The following is a 21221-nucleotide window of genomic DNA, read 5'->3' as shown; positions in this document are numbered from 1 at the left end:
TGCTTGGTTTGATTGAATCCGCTGTTGCTTTTCATGTTAAACTTCATGACGCTCTGTGTGTATGCTTGTGTTTTAATTACCGCGTGGCACTCTGCCTTTACACTTGTTGAAAAGTTTTTAAAATTACGTTTTTAAGGGTAGTATGGGTTAGGGTGTTACAGACTCTCTAGGGACTCCATCAATAAAAAATAATTATAAATTTTTTACTATTTTTCATTAATATTAACATACTTTGATCATTGTACCACAAAGTAATCTTCACGTGTGAACGTCAAATGAAAAATCTATGTATGGATCAACCCCCACAGTCGATATTCAAATTTTAATTAGTCAATGTGTATTTTTAAGAGTTGGGGGTGGGAAAAGCTCCTCGTTTTCCATTTTAAACCACTGAGACTCACCTTTCAAAAAAAAAAAAAAAACTATTGAGACTCGCTCTATTTCTACCCCTCTTCCGTCTCTGTTATAAGACTATATAGTTGCTCTATGAACAAAAAAAGTTGTTAATTTAGTTCTTACCAAAAATAGTTGTCGATTCTTTATTATTTTTTAATGAATTTCAATAACATTCTAATAATTAGTTTTCATTATCAACTACAAACACTTTTCATCATGGGGATCACTTTTCATAGAACATAGAACATATATCCAACCATAAAGCTGGTTTTACTAATGAACATAATTTTTTCTTTATACTAAAATTAAAATAAAATGTACTTACGTAGAGCATGGTTGATTTGTTGCCTCCCTTTTAAGTTATCTTTTCCTTTTCAATTGATGGTTGATTCTTTCATTTAGTTAATTTATTCCTTGTTCCATGTTGCAGGTTGTTGATTTTGGCAGGAATGAGCAGCTATTGTGGTCATCGGTTTGTTCCAATGTTGCAGGTTGTTGATTTTTTGAATATTTTGCTTTGTTTAAAAAATGTTTAAATGACATTTACAAAATTATCCTTTACATAAAACTAGATAAAAATAGTAGAAAATGGTGTTTTAGTCCAAAATAAAAATGTGTGCATTATTAATTTACACTTTCATGTTTTTAGGTGGTTGTAAATTAGCAGCCCGCTCTATATATTTGGTTAGATGCAAAGAAAATAAAGAAGAAAAAAAAAACCAAACACCAAGAGAGATTATTCTCCGGTAAAAATTACACCACAAGCATCCTCAAACAGAGGCTTAATTAGCAAGAGTTCTTGGAGGTGTGGAGGTCATCACCAAAGGAGCATAAGAGCATTCATAACAGCCCCTATTTTAGCTAGAACATCTATGCACAAATTGTCTTCTCGAAGGGTATGAAGAAGAACCACCTCTCAATCACGAGTTAGAAATTGACAATCTTCCCTGAAAAGTGAAAACCTTAATTAAAATATAAAAGATCATCAATAAATTAAGAGCAATCATACAAAGTAGGTTGTACACCACATTTTCACTAAAATTTTAAAATATTAAGTATATAAATTTCTTATATGTTACTGTTGCAACATCTACTCTTTCATCAAATCAAAAATATGTTACTTATGAGTTATAACAAGTCCACCTCTTTTTTTTTTTCTTATAAATTTCTTATTATACAAACTCAACTATATGCATATGTTTTGATGAAGTGTGAAAATGTAACCAAAAAAAAGAGAAAAGAGATGAAGTGTCAAAATAAGAAATCAAATAAAAGAAAGAGAATTTTAACAAAGTGCCAACGAAAAAGTGTGACATGCAGCGTCAACCTTGCATGTGAATCACTTTTAACTTTTAAATTCAACATATTAGAAACCAAACAAATAAACCCATATATACAAAAGAAGAACCCAACTTTCCACATGCAACCATGCATCTGACTAAGCAAAAGAGAGTGTTCAGCTACCTTATTTAACCAAACTTTCCACGTTGTTCTTCCACTCTTTCAAAGTCACCATGCTAAGGAACCCTTATATATATGCTTACTCCCACATCAATAATTTTACTTTGATTATATGATATATAATCATACTAATTAATGCAATGGCAACAGCAACATTTTCTTCACTTCTACAACCGGAGCAACAACAATTGAGTTCTGCAGGAGAAGAAGCTAATATTTCACCCCCAAGTAGCTCTAGTGCATGGCAATCATCAGGATCTATTGGTCCATTTTTTGCTGTGATCATTGTTCTTACCATTCTTGCTATGCTCTCTTGTTATTTGAGTCAAACGTGTAATCGAAGAGAACTTACTCCATTGGAGAGTATTAAAGGTAGAGGTTGTTTTGGATGGCTGAAGCGTCGGTGCCAAGATTATATGGGTAGAGATGTTGAAATTGGAGGCGTTGGGGCTAAGGTTATGGTTTGTGATGATCAAGAAGAAGAAAATGATTGTAAGGTTAAAGATGGTGATGTTCAAGTTTAATTCATGTTGTGGAATACTGGAATGGACTCTATATGTTTAGCTAGCTAGTTCACATTCGAGGCAGACAATTTGGTTTTAGCTGTGTTGTTTTTTATATAAATTAATAATATTGTAAATTTTGAAAAATATTATCGAAGTCAAATATTTCTATATGGAGCTAGTTTGATCAATTTCTTTTCTTTTTTTTTAGATCAAACAGAACATATGTATTTGATTGAATGTTGTTAGGATATAGAATGAAGTGAAATTAAATTGTAGTTAATTCGATAGGTTTTGTTTGATCGTTTTACATTAATTTGAGATGTTTTAGGAGGTACCTTCTTATTAATTTCTTATCTCATGAGATTTATATAATATGGTTCGGATGGGCTTATATATTTGAAAAGGTAACAAATGAAATGGTAAAGATGAGTAAGGAAGAGAAGTTGATATTTAAAGAGTAGAACGAAAAAGAGAGCTAGGATATTATGATAGTAAAGAAAAGAGGAAGATGAAAGTACAACTCATCACTCATGAGATAAGATCAAACAACTTAATAATGTTAAAACTCAAAATGATGGAAAGGGAAGTTTGAAAATGATTATGTAGTTTGATCTTGTTATATGGTTGTATTTTCATCCTCCTCTTTTGTTTTGTTAAGGTTTTTAGGGAAGTTTTTTTAAGGTTTTTATATTTGTTTTGTTTCTTGTATACACTTTAGTTCATTAAATTATTTTTATTTCATTTTGATTATGTAAATTACAAACATGTGTGATTTAAAAGATTAAAATGGAACCGTTCCGTGAGTTTCACTCAGTTGACTGAAACATTGTTTTATATATGTAGAGTCGGAGTTCTCGCACTCTCATGCAACTCACTTATTCATTTTTAAGATGAAATTCTAGCAACTAGACCATTTGACAAAAAAAAAATCAAAATGGAACAAACAATAAATTTGGATAAGTATCAATGGTCTTAGTCCCCTTAAATATGCGATTAGAAATTCTATTTCTGGCTTATGCGTATCAAGAAAATTCAATTGGAAGTGGAGAATACACCTTATGTGCCCTACAGATTTGGTGAAGATTAATCATCGCTAACGACAATGGAAACTTCGCATCAATATCATGGTATAAATAAAAAATAAAAAAATAGAGATTAAAATGTCTAATATTTATAAATTAAAGAATCAAATGAAAATAAAATAACTTACATTACTAAAATAAAAGTCACAAAAAGTATCATATAGAGTCAAAATGATGGAGTCAATCGATGTAATACAAATTCAAAATCGGTAAAAATAAAAATGATGAATCTACGAGCAATGCAAAGAGAAATGCAAAGAGCAACGTGGTTTGAACTAAAAAGTTTAGCATGGTGGTCAGCATCTTATTGTGGTCCTACAGACCTCTACTCCTCGACCGGCCTCTTTTTCGGCTAATCATACCATATCCAAGTATTAGGACACAAAAAGTCCCCGGTCGATTAACATACCGTATCCAACCATGGTGACTAAACAACAACAGTAAGTACGGTATGACTAGCTGGCGGAGGACTATATGCGGCTATTTACACACGAAATGACAAAAAAATAAGCAAACTAACAATACTATAAAAACATCAGAACAATAGAATTTGAGGTGTGAGACCTCAAAATTCTGAAGTCCTCAATTTATAGGCAATCTGGCCACCCCATTGGCCAATTAATATTGGCCACGTGGCAGACCTTTGACCGAGGGGGATGAAGTAGGGATGTCAATTTCATTTGTAAATGGGAATCCACGTGAGAATTGCCCTGTTTGGGGGCACCAAAATGGGGAATTTTTCCCCATGGGGATGCGAATGAACGAGAAAGTTCCCCCTAAAGAGGTCTGGGGATGGAGACGGTATTTTGTCCCATAAAATTTTATTAAAATATACATTTATGTACTTTATAAATTATTTTTTATTATACGGTTACACAATATGTGTATATATTTGTTCATATATGATGTTTATTATTGTCATATGACTCAAACTAATATTTTAATTTTTTTATTTGTTTTATAATTAAACTTTACTAGTTTTTTTACAACTAATTTGATTGAAAATAATAGAAATTTGATATTTTTTAAGGTTGATGGATCTCAGTGGGAACTGTGAGGATCCGCGTGGATGGGGATGGAGGAAGAATATTCCCCAAAGCGGGGAATGAGGACGGGGATGGGAAACATTTTAGATGGTGGAACAAGGAGTGGTAAAGTAACATCCGCTCAATCCCCGCCCCGTTGACATACCTAGGAGGAGGGTGACTTAACATCTTGCTCCTTCTACCCCAACCATTTCACAGTCATGGGACAGTCCCATTTATGTGTGGGAGAGTCTAATTTGTGTGACCCTAATCATACCATACCCAATTTGGGCACAAGTTCCTCGTCGATTAGCCGACGAAGGACCGTGCAGCCATTTACACAAGAAATAACAAAAAACAAAAAAAAACAAAAAAAAAAAGAAGAAGAAGAAGAAGCAGAACCTAAATGGGAGATGTGTGAGACCTAACCACCTGAAGGCTTCTATTTATATGCATTTTAGCCGCACTAGTGGCGAATTGGCAGGCCTTTGACTGAAGTAGGAGAATTGACCATCGACTCTTCCGCTACTTAAGTAGCAGACGACAGTGGCAAGATTACTCAAAAAATTCTCATTTTTACAACGTCCGCTACTTAAGTAGCGGAAGGTAAAATGGGAAAGGCATATGCCAACTGTTTTTTTTTTTCTCAATTCTAAGATGGTATCAGAGCCTCTCCACGATCCGATGGGCCACCTGTTATCAGGTTTCCACTATCGGGCCACCCACTGTTTATATCCACGCACCAAGCCCAATAGTACTAGGCGTGAAGGAGTGTGTTAAGAGTCTCACATCGGTTGCGAGATGACCTGAATGTGTGTTTATAAAGTGAGGGCAATCCTCACCTTACAAGCCAGTTTTGTAAGGATGAGTTATGCCCAAAACTCAATTCTAAAAAATATAAAGGACCTAAAAGTGATAAAGTAGTATGCATTGCATAATAAAAAAGATAGAGCATACAAAACAAAACAAAAAAATTGCTACATCATACTTCTAAAACTTGTTCAACTGTCCGGCCTTACTCCAGATCGGCCCCCAAAATATGCAAGATATCGCATAAGCATTTTTGTTGTTTCTGTCTTACTAGCCCCACTCTCACGTGGCAGACCTTTGACTGAGGGGAAGGATGTAGGGATGTCAATTTTATCTGTAAATGGAAATCATCGCGAGGATTGCCCCGTTTGGGGACATGAAAATGGGGAATCCCCGCTTCAGTGGTCAGCCACCACCTTCCACCACTAATTTTATTTTAATTTAATAATTTAATAATAAACACTTCCTGCGTTTCAAATTATTTGTCGTTTTAGAAAAAAAAAGTTTCAAATTACTTATCATTTTGATAATTTAAGGTTATATTTTGTCTATTATACCCTCATATAAATTCCAAATATTTAGGAGTTTTGTTGAAACCGTAAAAGATTTAATATATATTTGAAAAACTAAAGTTTTTTTTTTTTTTGGTACATATCATATTAATTTTTTTTAGTACATAAATTTATTGGAAAGAGAAAGTGTGTGTGAAAAAAAAAATTATTGGTGAATTAAAATAAGGATATAATAGGAAAATAATGTGCAAAAATACACTTTCTTAATTTCTTATTTTTTCCCTAAAACGACAAGTAATTTGAAATGGAATGAGTATAATAGAATATTTAAATTATTATTTTATTTTAAAATTTTAAAAAAAAAAACTGTTTTTTTTTTATTTTCAAAAATCTGTCTTTTTTTTATTAAAAACAAGTAACATACCCGTGCTGTCGCACGGGTCGCGCATTCCGTGCGTTAGGTTTCTTCGGAATTGTTGAGTCGTGGGATGCGTTTGGTCCTAATGTGTGGATCATTATTATCAACCAAATTCAATGTTGCAAGTTGAATTATCTTGTGTAGAAACTGAGATATTAAATTTGGAATCACTATTTTTGTTTTATAAATTTTAATTAGTGATCAACATTGCACTTAAAATAGTTTGGACTAATCAATTAGCTATTTGCATCTTCTTTGTAGATCTGTCAAAATAAATAAAAAAATGATAAAAAAAAATAATGAAAAAAATAATGAAGTTGACGAAGGACAGTAAATTGGTTGTCGATTTATAATTTTTGTCTCTCTATTTTTTCTTCTTAGATTTTTCCAAGTATTTCTTCTGATCTTTTCTTTTAGATCTAAGAGTATCAATACTTAAAAAAACTAAATTATATATTTTCTTTTAGATCTAAGAGTATCGATAATCAATAGAATTTGATTATATATTTTTTAGTATAATATATATTTTTTGTTCTTTCTAATTAGTAATGGTTGCCAATTTTTTGTTTCAACTATGATTTTTTTTTTTAAAGTTAATTCTCTTGAAACAAAAGATTTAACAACAAAATTTATGAAATAAAGGACCAAAGTAAAAGTTATTTGGTTTCAATTCATTTTTTCTTTAATTTTCCAGATGCTTTGAAAATATCAGTTAAAAATCAAAATAAAATATCCATGGTGGAAAAGATATGCCTTGTTCTAGAATATTATTGATGATGAAACTAAAGAAAAAACTGTTGTTGTGTTTAAGTAAAGAAAAAAAAATGATATCATCGTTATCTACTTACATGTGTTCTTGCTTGATATCTACTTACATGTGTTCTTGCTTGATATGTTGAGAAGAGAAAAACCTTCTATCTTTTGCTATGTTCGAAAAATTAGAATTAAGCTTTGCTGAAGAAAAATTGTCAAAAAAAAGTTAGAAAGAAGAAAAATATGTACAAAAAAGAAGAAGAAGAAAAGTAAAAGATCTATAATTTATTTATTTACCTTTGAATTTATCCTACAAAATAAGAAATAAAAATGAAGATTAGAAAACAAAAAAATGAAGATTAGAAAAGATGAACATAAAAATGTTAAGAGAAAGAGTGTGAATGAAAGTTTTATAATGAAAGATGATAAAGTAAAAAGTGGTATATAAAAAGAGAAAAAGTGAGGGAATGAAACTTTAGTTTATAAAATTTGAATTCAAAATCGAAATTCAAATAAGTGTGGGAAATTAATAAAGGTGTAAGCTTGTGGATGTGCCACTTGTCATCCTGTAAAGCTTGCCAAAATCGCCACTTGTCACCAACTGGTTTACATGGGTAATAAAGTCTTTTAAACATACTACTCCTTTCTTTTATTATAAGGAGATTCTGATTTTTTTTTTATAATAAAAATCAGTACTTTATTTAAAAAAATTAAAAAATCACCAGTTTTTTAAATAATAGAAAATGTTTTAATTTGTCAAAAAAAAAAATTTAAAATAATAGTTTTATTAACACTTTAGTGGTATTTTTTAACTTTTTATTTATTTATTGACAGTAGTAACACTTTATTAGTCAAAAAACAGTAGTAATATTTTAGTGGTCATTTTTTAACATTTTATTTTTCTAATTTTTGAATTTTTTTTTTAAAAAAATGGTTATCCATTGGTTTTAAAATTAATAACTATCAATGATTCATTTTTGTCAAAAAAAAAAAAACTATCAATAATTCATTGGATTTTAAAATTAAGGTGGATGGATTGGATGAATAATGGATAAATGGATAATTTTGACACCCGTAATATAGACAATAATAGTGTTCAAAGACATACGCGTGTGACAAAAAAAAGTGTACAGAGTTTTCCTTTTTTAAAATATGTGACAATTTTACTAAACTAACATTATTAATTAACTATTGGTCAACGCGGAAGTATTGCCTCTTTATTCAATGATCTACTTTTTAACGCTCGGTTTGGTACATGAAAAATAGATGCGAAAGAGAAATCAGAAAGAGAGAGAGAGATAGCGAAGAAAGACACCTGAGACTCCGCTATTTCCACTTAAACACACCTTAAACGTTAAAACTTCTTTTCCTTACTCATTTTTACGCTTTCACTTGTTACCATTTTTGCCATTTCACAATTCTTATTCAGTCCACTATTTTTCTTACTTGTTCATATTAGTGAAAGCCATATTTTCAATGACATTGGCTTCAAAATGGTTTGTTCAAGACTCTTTCTGTCTTGACTCTACATTTAACAAGCTTTCTAATCCATGGTAAATGACATTATATTGGCTTTATGGAGTTCGATTCGATTAGTTTTTAGAAACCATATTGCTTGACATCAGAAACATTACTGAATCAAAAACTGATACTTGGTGGTGTCTTTGATTATGATGCCATCATGGGAATGGCTATATATCAGGTCACATAGGTAGATATAGATTGTAATTGTGTGATTAATAACCTTTAGTGAGTTTACCTCTGTTATTAGTAGGTCAGCCTTTGAATCTTTATGATTTGGCTTAGCATTGAGTTGTGGTAAAAAGAGGTTCATGAATTCATGATCATCATGGTAAAACATTATTTCATGCATTAGATCATGTTTCTATCATTCTTTGCCATTTTATTTTTTGGTTGATGATAAGTTGAAAGGTATATGATTGTGGTTTGCAACTACTTACTTTTTCTTCGGCCACATTGTAAAGATTTTGGTTTTGAAGTTCACCACAACAGTATTAGACCACAATTGTGATTTGCGACAACATCGCCACATATATTCGCATGTAACTGCAAGAACAATTTAAAATCATGACATTGTCCTTTAATCCAACGATATGAACATTTTCTTCTATACTGCAACAACTCATACAACGACTTTCTAACACAGTTTTAGCTATAAGCTTCTACCCCATCTTGAATTAAGAAACCAAAAAAATTCATTATGTTCCGAAAAATTACCCAATGTAAAGGGCATCTCAACAAATATATTCAATTCAATAACTATTTATCTACAACAAAATTACTCCAATGTTCACATAAAAACAAAACATTACTTTTCAATGGTTTTCAGCCGCGTGAAGTCTTTGATGCTTCGAATCGAGCAGTGAATCCAACTTTTATATGTCTTATTGATCGTTGTCGCACAGCATTAACATATTCTGGATCAATTACATGCCCATCATTACTTCTCCACTGTATCATTTGATTGAACATAGGAAAGAACCGCAATTGGATCGAAGTGTATACAAGATACGGAAGGAGTGAAGCAACAAGGACAAGGAGAGTTATGAGCCAGTAAGATGGTGCTGGTGCACAAGCTTCAATTAGGACTTTATAAGCAGTGGTTGATAATAAAGGGTTAATAGTTCCATATATTAGGAGGAAAATATACCAAAAAAGAATGCCACCCCAGATGAATAAATGTTGTATGTAAGTGAAGTAAGTTATGGATAATGCCATTTGACAATTCACTACACACACAACACATGTGTACATTGTTGCACCAAGAACTTCAAGTCCAACTATTTCGCCTCCTTTGCGGAATGCTTGATTCTCAATCGCATTAATGCAGAAGAAGAATACCGTGATAGCACTCATTACTCCATTGAATGCCCAACCTAGAATCCTTTTCCAGCTAAATAGGACATTTTGTACACCTTCTTGATATAATAATGGGAACTGAAAAATTATTACAGAATGAAAGATAGATAATGAGATCAAGATAATTGAGTGGATCTGCTCCTTTTTATACGATGCATTTTGAGTTTTTAGTCCTTTTTATAAGATGCATAATTGAATGGATCTTGGGCTTAATTGCAGTTTTTGTTCTCCTATTTTCACTCGCTCGCAGAATTTGTCCTCCTTTTTAAAATTCAATTGAGTGGTGACAGAATGCTATAACAAAGAAATTGAGTTTTTAAAGAGATACCTTGAGACATAATCTAGCAGAGACATCTTGGTCAAATACTCCCAAAGCAATTACAGGAAGGGAAGTGAAGAATACATTATATAGTGACAGGAACCAATCATTGTATGCAACTTGCCCCGAAAATGAGGCATAAATCTCATACAGGAATAGAGTGATGCCAAAGGCAATATTCTTGTAAAAGAAGTAACAGATCTGCAATTAGAATATAGTTTAATATAGTTTTGTTAATTAAACAAATGTGTACTCATTATAACTTAGAAGAAGAATCTCAGGTTTAACTTCTACTGTCACAGAAAACCATTTGTAAAACGGAGAAGTTTATTTTGTAATGTAATATTTTTAAACATTAAGATTTTTACCATTGATGAGATTCTTCTGTAACACCAATGTCCATGCACAAGAAGTAAACGCTCTAGATACCGAAATTGAGCAATTGCAATATCACTGGACATAACTGCCTGAAAATATAGTGAATCAAATGACAATTGAGAACTCATTAACTACAAAGAACAAAAGAATGCAGGAGAATTCAGATTTACCTGCATTCCTTCAACGCCACTGATGCCAATACCAATATCTGCTTCTTGAAGCATTCCAACGTCATTTGCACCATCACCAATTGCTAGAGTAGTGCAACCTGTTTTAATCTTTACTAGTCTAGTAACCTGCATAATTGTATTAGAAAGACCTTTAAAGACTGAACATGTTCAAATCACCAGATACGACACTGACATGTCCGACACCGATAATAATTTGAGAAAATGAATTAATTGAATGTAGTGTTGGAGATTTTCCAAAATATATTTGAAATGTTGTAATGGTTAATTTGAAATTCAAATTTACATTTTTGAAATCCTTTCAAAGGTTGTGTCCTTTCATCATTTGACATAAGTTTCTATATAAATAGAGACACTTATGAGACAGAAAACACATAACAGAAATTATGTTTCCATGAGTCAGGATTCTGTCTAAAGAATATTTCTAAATATTTCTTCATTTCTCTAGTGCACAAGAGGAATTGTAAGGAACTTTATTCTGTAAAATATCATTGATTGATATGCTTGATATGGGTATGCAATCCATGTCAAGGTTTCCAAAGTATCCTGAAGGGGATTCGCCGGTTAACCCTTTTGCATCCAGTTTATGGTGGGGGCGAATCGAACCTAAAGTTTAGTGTGATACACACGCTTTGGAATTTATGTGCACCATCATCATGTCCGTCTTCATCATCTTCTTGTTCGAGTATTTGCAGCAGTCCCCCAATACAAAATGTTCTAACAATCTTTAGGTTCGATTCATAATTTGTTTGTGATTAATTGATGACTGCAAATTTGAAGAGGATAACTACGCCTTTGTCACAAAATTTAAAGAGATAAGTATCAATACTCTTTCTTATTTTTTATTGCAAATTATATATGAAAAGGTTAATTGCATGCATGATATATGTTTGATTTGTTTAATTTATGAGTATGTATACACAGATTCATGATGTTAAATTGTCATGTTTTGAAACCATGCCATGAATTGAATCACGTAGGCATATGTATGTGTAATAATTTTAAGATGTATTACGTTACAGTCAAATGTCATATTTTAGAATTTATTGTTCTAAAATTTTATGCCGTTAAGAAATCGGCAATGAATATGTGTCTATAATATGCAAACTTTGTATAAGAGGGAATGTATCACACCGTTCCATTTCTATATATTTGATTACTGTTTGGTTTAATTTTGACATGATTTTTCTGCATAAAATTGTTCTCAGATGATACTGTGAATAAATATTTGCTAAATAATGTCATTCGGTGAAGCAAATCACATTGGTTCGTGATAAGTGTAGATTGAAACTATTCGATGATCAGTTTTGGTGTTGATTTTAATAAGTATCATTGAAGTATAAATGAAAAAACATAAATTTTTGACTATGGTGAAAGGTACACATTTAACTTGTATGGATATATGATTATGATATGCATGATTTAGAAACTATGTGAATTTTGACAAGTTTGGTTTATGAGGAATGCTTTTATGTGATCTTCTTTTAATATAAAAGTAGTGTATATGAATTGTCAAAATATGAAATGCATATTTTAGTGTTATTATTATTTTGTGCTAGAAGTTATTAAATTTAAAGTGATCATCTCATATTATATGTGTCTGATAATATGAAAATTATTGTTAATTTCTTGCTTATATTGATAATAATATTGATTGAGTATTTTGAAATTATTGCAAGTTGGTAATTGTTCATGGAGGAAATTAAGTTATAGAAAATGTTAATGATTTTGAGTCATTGTTTATCTTTCTATTATGATGATTACTTGAATTTACCGTAGAACATATTTATACATGAAACTTGATTTTGACATTTAGAATTTATGATACATGTATTAGTTATTTGATAACTAATAATATGAAAAGGTTTTTTAAATGAAATTGAAATAAATTCTAAAGTAATATTTTAAGTTCATGTGGGGTATATGACTTATATGGTGTGATCCATCTTAATTATGAAATAAAAGTTGGTCATGACAAATCTTTATGATCATGTTTGTTGATGTTATACATATTTAATGTATTGAATGTAGGATACATTCAAGTGAAAGTTGAACTTCAAATTAAAATGATTATTAAATATGTTATAACAAGAGAATAGTGACATAAAGTTTGTGCATATGAGTATATGACACAGTGACAATAGAACGACAAAAAGTCGTGGTTTTGTGATAGCGGTTAAAACTATCAAATAAAGGAATATTCAAAGTTTTTTTAAAAGACATAGCTATGTGGTTGATTGAATATTCAAAATCAAAGTTATAAAGTTGGAAAATCTTGCAATTCTTTGACGAAAGGATTGACAAAGATATGATGTTTTCGGAGATGATGGTTAAGTCATTGAAGACATCATTTGGGATGTGGTACAAGCCCATATCTAATTGATCACCAATGGTGGAAACTCAACTCACACTTGAATAACATCAAGTCTTGAGTTCAATGATGAAAGTACACTATTAGAGTGATTGAAGTACTTTGACAATAATAAATACATCCCAAGAGATTAAAGTACTTGGACCATAAAAGAAAAAGTGGTAGGATGAGATTTTTCTCTTAATAGACATATAGCATATGTTTGCTTGAATGCATAATTATGGGTGCATTCACGATATAGTCTACCTATATGAGAATGAAGTGAGGCCACTTCATAGAGTTCAAGGGCTTGACTCTTAAATTCTCATGAAAAGGATATGAGACACAAGGCCTTAACAAATGTGTCATTTTGATAATTCGATCAATGGTACCGAGATTTCATGTGTGAGTTATGAACACTTGTTCTAATGGATAATTGGTTCAAAGCTTGTCTACCAATCTATTCGGGGATGAGTGGAAACTTAACTTACTAAGTAATGGTTCAAATCGTGAGATACCTTTATTGAAACCATGAGATTTCCGGAATAATGGATTTAGATATATTTTGAAAATGGTGGGGGATTGTTGGAGATTTTCCAAAATATATTTGAAATGTTGTAATGGTTAATTTGAAATTCAAATTTACATTTTTGAAATCCTTTCAAAGGTTGTGTCCTTTCATCATTTGACATAAGTTTCTATATAAATAGAGACACTTATGAGACAGAAAACACATAACAGAAATTATGTTTCCATGAGTCAGGATTCTGTCTAAAGAATATTTCTAAATATTTCTTCATTTCTCTAGTGCACGAGAGGAATTGTAAGGAACTTTATTCTGTAAAATATCATTGATTGATATGCTTGATATGGGTATGCAATCCATGTCAAGGTTTCCAAAGTATCCTGAAAGGGATTCGCCGGTTAACCCTTTTGCATCCAGTTTATGGTGGGGGCGAATCGAACCTAAAGTTTAGTGTGATACACACGCTTTGGAATTTATGTGCACCATCATCATGTCCGTCTTCATCATCTTCTTGTTCGAGTATTTGCAGCAGTCCCCCAATACAAAATGTTCTAACATGTAGTCACATGAATGTTCTAACATGTAGTCACATGTGTTTATGTCATGTTTGTGCTACATAAACTACGATAATAGAGCGATTTTTGGAAATAGACGGTTAGAGTGAAGTTGTTAACACTTTTCTATTAGTATATTATTTTGCACTGACATCTTTTTGCCACATTCGCTAACGTAATCTTCAGAAAAAAATAAAATTTTACAGTTTCATTTCAACTTTCACGTAATAAGAATATACTGCTAGGTGCTAGTCTAAGCTTGAAAACTATTAATAAGGGATAAACTAATGAAACTTGAACTCATAAAGAAATAAACAAAGGATAATCGTAACGAGCAATTAAAAATACACAAGGAAAACATACAAGTGCTTTTTGCTTTGGAGATGAACGACAGCATATAACAGATGCGCAACCAACTGCAAAGGCAAGAAACAAGTCTTTTACATCATCTTCTAGTGCATATGTGAGAGACTTGCCATCAATTACTAGAGCTAATGCCTCAGATTTTACATTAGATGCAGCAAGTAATTCCTTTCCTTCCCTTAAATGAGAAAGAACGTTTGCCTTGATTGCCTGCAGAACCAATTAACTTCCATTACAACCATATTTCCAATAGGACAACGCTCCATGGGGAGATTTTATTGATCGCATCTTAATATATAAAATGAATGCAGGGTTTACAAAAGCAGCAGCTGAATTATTCTCCACTTTCTCGAGCGATTTGATATCTGGAGTGTCTGAACTAATTATAATTTGCTTCATCCCTTGCCTAAGTAAACTACAAGCAAACCTGAGGTCACGAAGAGATTATCAAATCAGTGACAATATGACATCCTATTGTTATAAAAAACGAGGAAAGGGGAAATTATGATTATTTAAAATGACATTAATAAACATTTGACAACTGTCTTTGAGGGGATTAAAACTCTATCCCTTGAGACTACAAAGTCAAACTATTATCACTGAGGCTCGAGCTAACAATATATTATTATCTCAAATGATTTCAAAATCTTTTGAAATATTTGAACTTACCCAACATTGATTGCTGTCTCCATTTTATCACCAGTCAAAACCCATAATTTAATTCCTGCCTGCGCTAGCTTGTCAATGCATTCAGGAACCTATAAGAAAAAAGAAGAATCCTAAGTGTTAAATAGACTTCGACCTCAGTTTCAAAAGGCTAGATCGAATGATAACGGTGTCCAAGCACATATAAGCACTGCATAAGCCTGAGAATGGTGCATGTAGCGGATCCATTTCCCTCATGCAAACTTAGGCCTAGGTTCATTTCTAACGTCGGATGTGAAATCGATCACTAAATCTCTAATACAATGGACTAGGGTATCCGAGCATATACAAACACTGAAACCTTGTGAATGTGGGACACAAATGTAACTTTATTAAGAACATATCTAAAAACTATTGCATGTTCTTAATAATGTATAAGGCAATATTTGTTTCCGTCTAGAGACAGAAGGAAAAACACTATTTGTAACATACCCCAATTTGAAGTTTGTCTTCAACTGCAGTAGCACCAAGAAGAATTAAATCCTTCTCAATCTTTTCTAATACTTCCTCCACAATCTGCTCCCGATCTGCACTTACTAAGCTTTTGGCTTCCATCAATTCTTTATTGAAAAGATCGTACTCTTCTTCATCAACTTCGCGATAGGCAAGTATCAAGGTCCTCAAACCAGCATCAGCATATTCATTAATGTGCTGCTTAGTCTTTTCTTCAAACTGCCTTCCATTTTTTCCAAGCCGTTCAAACATGACACTGATTTTAATTAACCAGACAAAAATAGACGTTCAATATCCGAATCTGATTGCAAAATGATAATCATGAAGGATATTTACGATAGGACAAAACTTAGATACAGTATGATAAGTACTATTGTTTCCGTTCCTGTCACAAAAAGGCATTATTTTTCTTTAAAAGATAGGTTTTTCAAACCCTTCCAAAACTTTTGGTGATAGTTATATTGTTTTTTTAGTAGAGAACGGGTGGAAATATCTCTATGAAACTGTACCTAAGTTTTGTCGTTTACGATAGCCATGAAATATAAGTAATAAGCAAATTTACAAACCTGTCAGCCCCTTTGCTAAGAAGTAGCAGTTTCCCCTCCTCATCTCGTACAATAACAGACATTCTTTTTCTTGCACTACTAAACTCTAATATATTCAAAAGTTTGTAGGACCTACAAAAGTGACATTCATTCATCTTTTAATGCTCATCACAGGTTTCAATTGCAGATTAATGTTAATATATAGAAAACCAAGATTACTTAAAACCAAACCAAACCTTCTAATAGTCCTGCCTGTTATGGAATTGAACTCGTGCAGGGAAATAGTTGTCTGGGACCTTTCATAAAACTCAAATCCAAGTTGCTTAGCTGCAATTACAAAAGCTGCCTCATCCGGTGACTCGGCTTCATAAGAAACGTTGCCGGTTTCTTCATCAACTTCAGGTATTGCAGTATGGCATACTGCCAACAAACGCATGAATTTCTGGATTACATTGGCGTGACGTTCCTTGACCCAATTTCCATTCATAATCCTTTCATCCATGAAGTTAAAACCTTTAATGGATGACTTTGCTTCAGAAATCTCCGCAACATTGCCATCTAAGTCTTTTCTCCTCGCTAGAGCTCTCTCAATTTCTGTAGCACCTCGTCCGTAGGCGATCCCAGCAATTGAACACTTGACGAATTCCATAGAATTACAAGTCAAAGTTCCTGTTTTATCCGAAAGAATAGTATCAACTTGACCAAGTTCTTCATTCAAATTTGAGGTACGAGCGCGTGCAGGCTGGTCAGTTTCCTCGTAATACATGTGTACATCGTGATTGACGAAAATGCTTTGAAGGACTTTCACAATTTCAATGGAGACATACAAAGAAATTGGAATCAAGTAACTATACAACATTAGTGCAGTCAAGAAATGGAGCATTGCCGCAATCGGAGCTTTCTTCGGATTGTAGTAGATGGTAGTATCATCTGGTCTGAGGTACCATCTCTTCATTACTCCATTTTCAAGATCCTCACTTGTTGCAATGCCGAAGAAAATGGAACCAATAAAAGAAATAAAAAACAAAACTGAGAAGAGAAAGTAGATTATCTTATCCATTCGCTTCTCAACTTTGCTTCTCTTAGATGGAGGGTCGGTTGAATTCTGCATAACTTTTGTATCATGGCCAGTAAAGATAACTACGCCGTATATAAAATCAGTGTTCCTAAGCTTTGAGTCCCTAAGCAGTAACTGCTGAGGCGAAAGCGGATATAGTTGATCTTCAAGCTCAATGTTTCCTATGAAAGAGTATAGATATGCATTTGGATCTTCACATTTAATGATTGCTTTGAAATTTCGGAAGGTGGAGTCTTCTTGAAATTTGGAAGTTTCTTCAAGTGCTTGTTTGAGTTTAAGATTTGTTTCTCCATCGAGATTCATTGTTTCAACATAGCAAATTGCATCATCATAGCTTGATGAAAGTAGGATGAGATCAGCAGGAAAAAATTCATCTTTTTCAACCTTCACTATGTCTCCAACTTCCAAATCACGCCATTTAGAGTAGTCAAAAACACCTTCTCTTTTATGGACTTTAACCTTTCTGTTATTCATCTCGATATCCTAATGTAATCATAAGATAATGTTAGATACAAGAATAATCAAAAAGTAACAAGGAAAAGCAACCATGTAAGGATTTTATTTCATTTCTTTGACACAAGTAAGGATTTTATTTAGGAAAGGTAAAGTTTACTAACACCAATGCAACACTATTGGTATCTTTCTGTTAAAGAGTGGATTAACTTTTTTTTCCTTTTCTGTTATCATATTATAGGTACGAAATTTCCCCTCTGGTTAGCGGTGGCAAATCTCCATCGAGGAATTTGTTGGAACACAAAGTTGGTTCTCCTCTTCCAACCGAAGTTTGGATTCACTTTTATAAGAGGTAAAAGTGATTTAAGAAATATAATATGATTTTGACAAAGAATTGCTTTTACCTCATCAAAATGCATTCTAACTTGATGTCGAGATTTGGGAAACATTAAGCCATTATGAATGAACTTGATTTTGTAAAATTGAGTTTGAAGTAAAAGTAATTTACATTTGGATGTTTTTTAATCTAAGAATAACCATTCAAAAAAAATATAAAAAATCTGAGAACAAGTTTGATGTAAACCTGTCATGAAACAAAGACACATGTTTTTGTTCACTCTCATTTGGAGGGTTCCTAAAATATCTCAAGACATATAACACAGAAGCCCCTTTCCCTATCACAATTCCCTCACAATAATTTTCCAAAATCAGTTATAAAGAAACAATTATAAACACCTGTTTGCAAAATTGCAAAAGTATGTACTTTCAAAACTTTTCCATTAACAAAAATATTAAAAAACATATATTCAATTTGCACATATGGTTGATGATTCTGTCTGACCTTGCCGGGAGATGTGCCGGCCTTAATCTAAGTTTTTTCTTATGAAAAGAAAAACATTCAAATTGCAAAAAGTAGACAGAAAATAACAGAATAAACAATAATTGAAAAACATTAATAATTTAATTACCTGCTTCATCCTTCTCCAATCTTCAACAGCCTCTTTCCCAATTGTAGCAGCAACCACAACAACAAGAGGAACAACATTGCTAACAGCTGAGTAAGGAGAAACAGGAAAAAAAGACAAGATTGCACAAACAAGGAAGTAAAAATTTGCAATTCTTCTGAATTGCTCAAACAATGATTTAGGGATGAAAGTGAACATTGTATATTTTGTAGTTCTCACATAATTATCACAATAATTCACAACAGTACTACTTTCGTTTTCGTCGCAGTAAACTATCCTTCCAAAACCAGGTCCTCCTATAAGTGAATGTTCACCTTTGAATGAAGTTTTCCCACTTGAGAATGCATGGATTCTGCTCAACTGGTTCCTCTTCTTTCTAGTTCTACCACCACCCATCTTCTAAATTTTTTGCAAGTTACTCCAAAACCTCTTCTCTACTCTAAAACTATATGCTTCCAAAGTTCTGTATGATTCAGCTTTCAAGTAAGTTTCACAAGCTCAAAAACCAGATTTGCAACTGTTACCGTGACCGCTGTTTAAAAATGTGTTCGATTACCAGATAGCATAGCATCAAGGAAGAGTAGATATACTCAGTCTTAGCTTTGCTAAGTGAAAAACTGTTTTTAGGAACCTCTGAATGAGATATGGTCTGAAAATATATTTATAAATCGAGACAATTCTCACATTACAACTCAGTTTTGCTTTAAATGTTCAAAACAAAACCTAATAGGTGTTTTAGGAGTCACAAATTTAGGACAAAAATGAAGAAGAGAATGGTGAGAAAGATAGCATATTGAACCAATGGAATATAACCAGCAAAGAAGGAAAAGAAAAGTCTACAGTTTTTATTTAGAAATAAAAGAAAGGCACGTGTCAAATAATGATGAAACTAGAAACAATCCACTTGAGTTGGTGCATTGGTATTGGCTTGGAACCTTGGAGTGTGCTCCTCTTGAGGTCTGAGGTTCGATTCTCTCTGACACCAATTTGGGTGGGCTAATTTAGCTTCTTCAAAAAAAAATGATGAAACTAGAAAAAGACAACATTAACAAGATATTTTTAAATACTTTTTAATGTTAGATCGAGCAAGAGTCTAGTAAACAAGATTTGGAGGCCAGAAAACAACCCTGTTCAAGGTTCAGAGCTCAAAGGTTTTGTTTGGCAACTTCCTTAACTTTTCAAATGAAATTACAATTATTGAAACAACTAGCATGGAAATGTTACTTTCACAACCAAAACTTGTGGAACATTCTATCTGTATACACATTTTTTACTTTTTATTGTGTTAGAAGGTGAAATCAGACAGCTTTGGCAGTTTGACTGGTAGTTATTTTGAAAGGAGGTGACTTGAAACGTGCACATGGTATGGTCATAGAAATTCAGATAGCAACTTCAACAAATATCTTTACTCCTAGACCCCGGTGATGGAGATAGCATTTATGACGGGACCAAATAGTAAAATCTTTTGAGTACTTATAGGTATCAATGTGGTTGCTGCGACACCCGTTGCGGCTATTGCGAGATGAAATAATTATAAATTTTCACAAACTATATTAAGTAGCACTACTATGTCACTATACTATTTACTTACCATAATGGAGTCTTAGTTTGCTTCGTGTATATTTATTAATAGATGTTTGAAATACACTCTTGCGAGACTATTAAGAGTAAGATTATTCATTGCATCTGATGTAAATTGGGATTTAAAATTCATTAATATTAATTTTTGGCGAGAAGATTTGAATGAATATGGCTGAAATTGTCTAATGTAGTTCTTGATGCCGTTATGATGCAACCGTAAATTGTAGTGCATGGTGTGATGCGGTTGTAGTGGCTACAACAATACTACATCCACACTTGCAGATGCGAACCGCAATTTAAAATCATGTATACACCCATTGGACAACCGACTGCATAGTTCCGCAAATCTCGTCGTGGTCAGAAGCAAAAGTTCGACAACTCTACGATGGTTGTGGTGGAGGTCTGGCGACCCCTTGGCGGCAAAGCTCGACTGATCGACGCAAGTCGCGAAGGTTGTTGTAGAACTTTATTTGGAAAGATGAGAAAGGTGATTTCAACAAAAGAAAACTTATTAGTGTTGCTTGGCACAATGGTCTACACTATGTTTGATGAGGCTACTAAAGTTAGCTTTGAACTACAAGATCTCTCATGAGCAATGGGTTGATCTCCTTAGAGGTAGAACCATGAGCAATGGTTAGATTGGTTATCACATTGAATCTTCTTATTGGCTAGGCATTAAAGGCAAGTTACGTATTATTGATAAAAATAACAAATGGAAATTTGGTAACAAGACTATCAATTTATGGATTGATATTTGGCTACAAGAGCCTTCGGTCCAAATTTTCGAGATTGACCAGATGACTCAAGAGCACTTGAAGACTAAGGTTCGTCATTTCTTTCACGAGGGAAAATAGTGAATCTAGTGATCATTGTTTTTCTCATGATTTATGGCACGGGTTTGAATGCTTGATTAACAATCA

The 21221-nt window shown here is 32.6% G+C and overlaps 2 protein-coding genes across 2 annotated transcripts; one reads left to right on the top strand and one right to left on the bottom strand.

Annotated features, from left to right (window-relative positions):
• Nucleotides 1-1894: 1894 nt before the first annotated feature.
• On the top strand, nucleotides 1895-2533 carry LOC123916849. Its single transcript, XM_045968413.1, has one exon. The coding sequence runs from the start codon at nucleotides 1998-2000 to the stop codon at nucleotides 2379-2381; it is 384 nt and encodes a 127-aa protein (XP_045824369.1). The 5' UTR covers nucleotides 1895-1997; the 3' UTR covers nucleotides 2382-2533.
• Nucleotides 2534-9027: 6494 nt separating this feature from the next.
• On the bottom strand, nucleotides 9028-19968 carry LOC123913921 (putative phospholipid-transporting ATPase 9). The gene is made up of 11 exons (XM_045964838.1): nucleotides 18724-19968; nucleotides 16461-17785; nucleotides 16246-16356; nucleotides 15659-15935; nucleotides 15191-15279; nucleotides 14840-14948; nucleotides 14522-14731; nucleotides 10711-10836; nucleotides 10531-10629; nucleotides 10172-10363; nucleotides 9028-9921 (listed from the first exon to the last, which is right to left on the bottom strand). The coding sequence occupies exons 1-11, from the start codon at nucleotides 19114-19116 to the stop codon at nucleotides 9310-9312; spliced, it is 3543 nt and encodes a 1180-aa protein (XP_045820794.1). The 5' UTR covers nucleotides 19117-19968; the 3' UTR covers nucleotides 9028-9309.
• Nucleotides 19969-21221: the final 1253 nt, after the last annotated feature.

This window comes from Trifolium pratense, linkage group LG3 (genome assembly GCF_020283565.1).
Source record: "Trifolium pratense cultivar HEN17-A07 linkage group LG3, ARS_RC_1.1, whole genome shotgun sequence".
Classification (NCBI taxonomy): Eukaryota; Viridiplantae; Streptophyta; class Magnoliopsida; order Fabales; family Fabaceae; genus Trifolium; species Trifolium pratense.
This window is presented reverse-complemented; position numbering and strand designations above follow the sequence as displayed.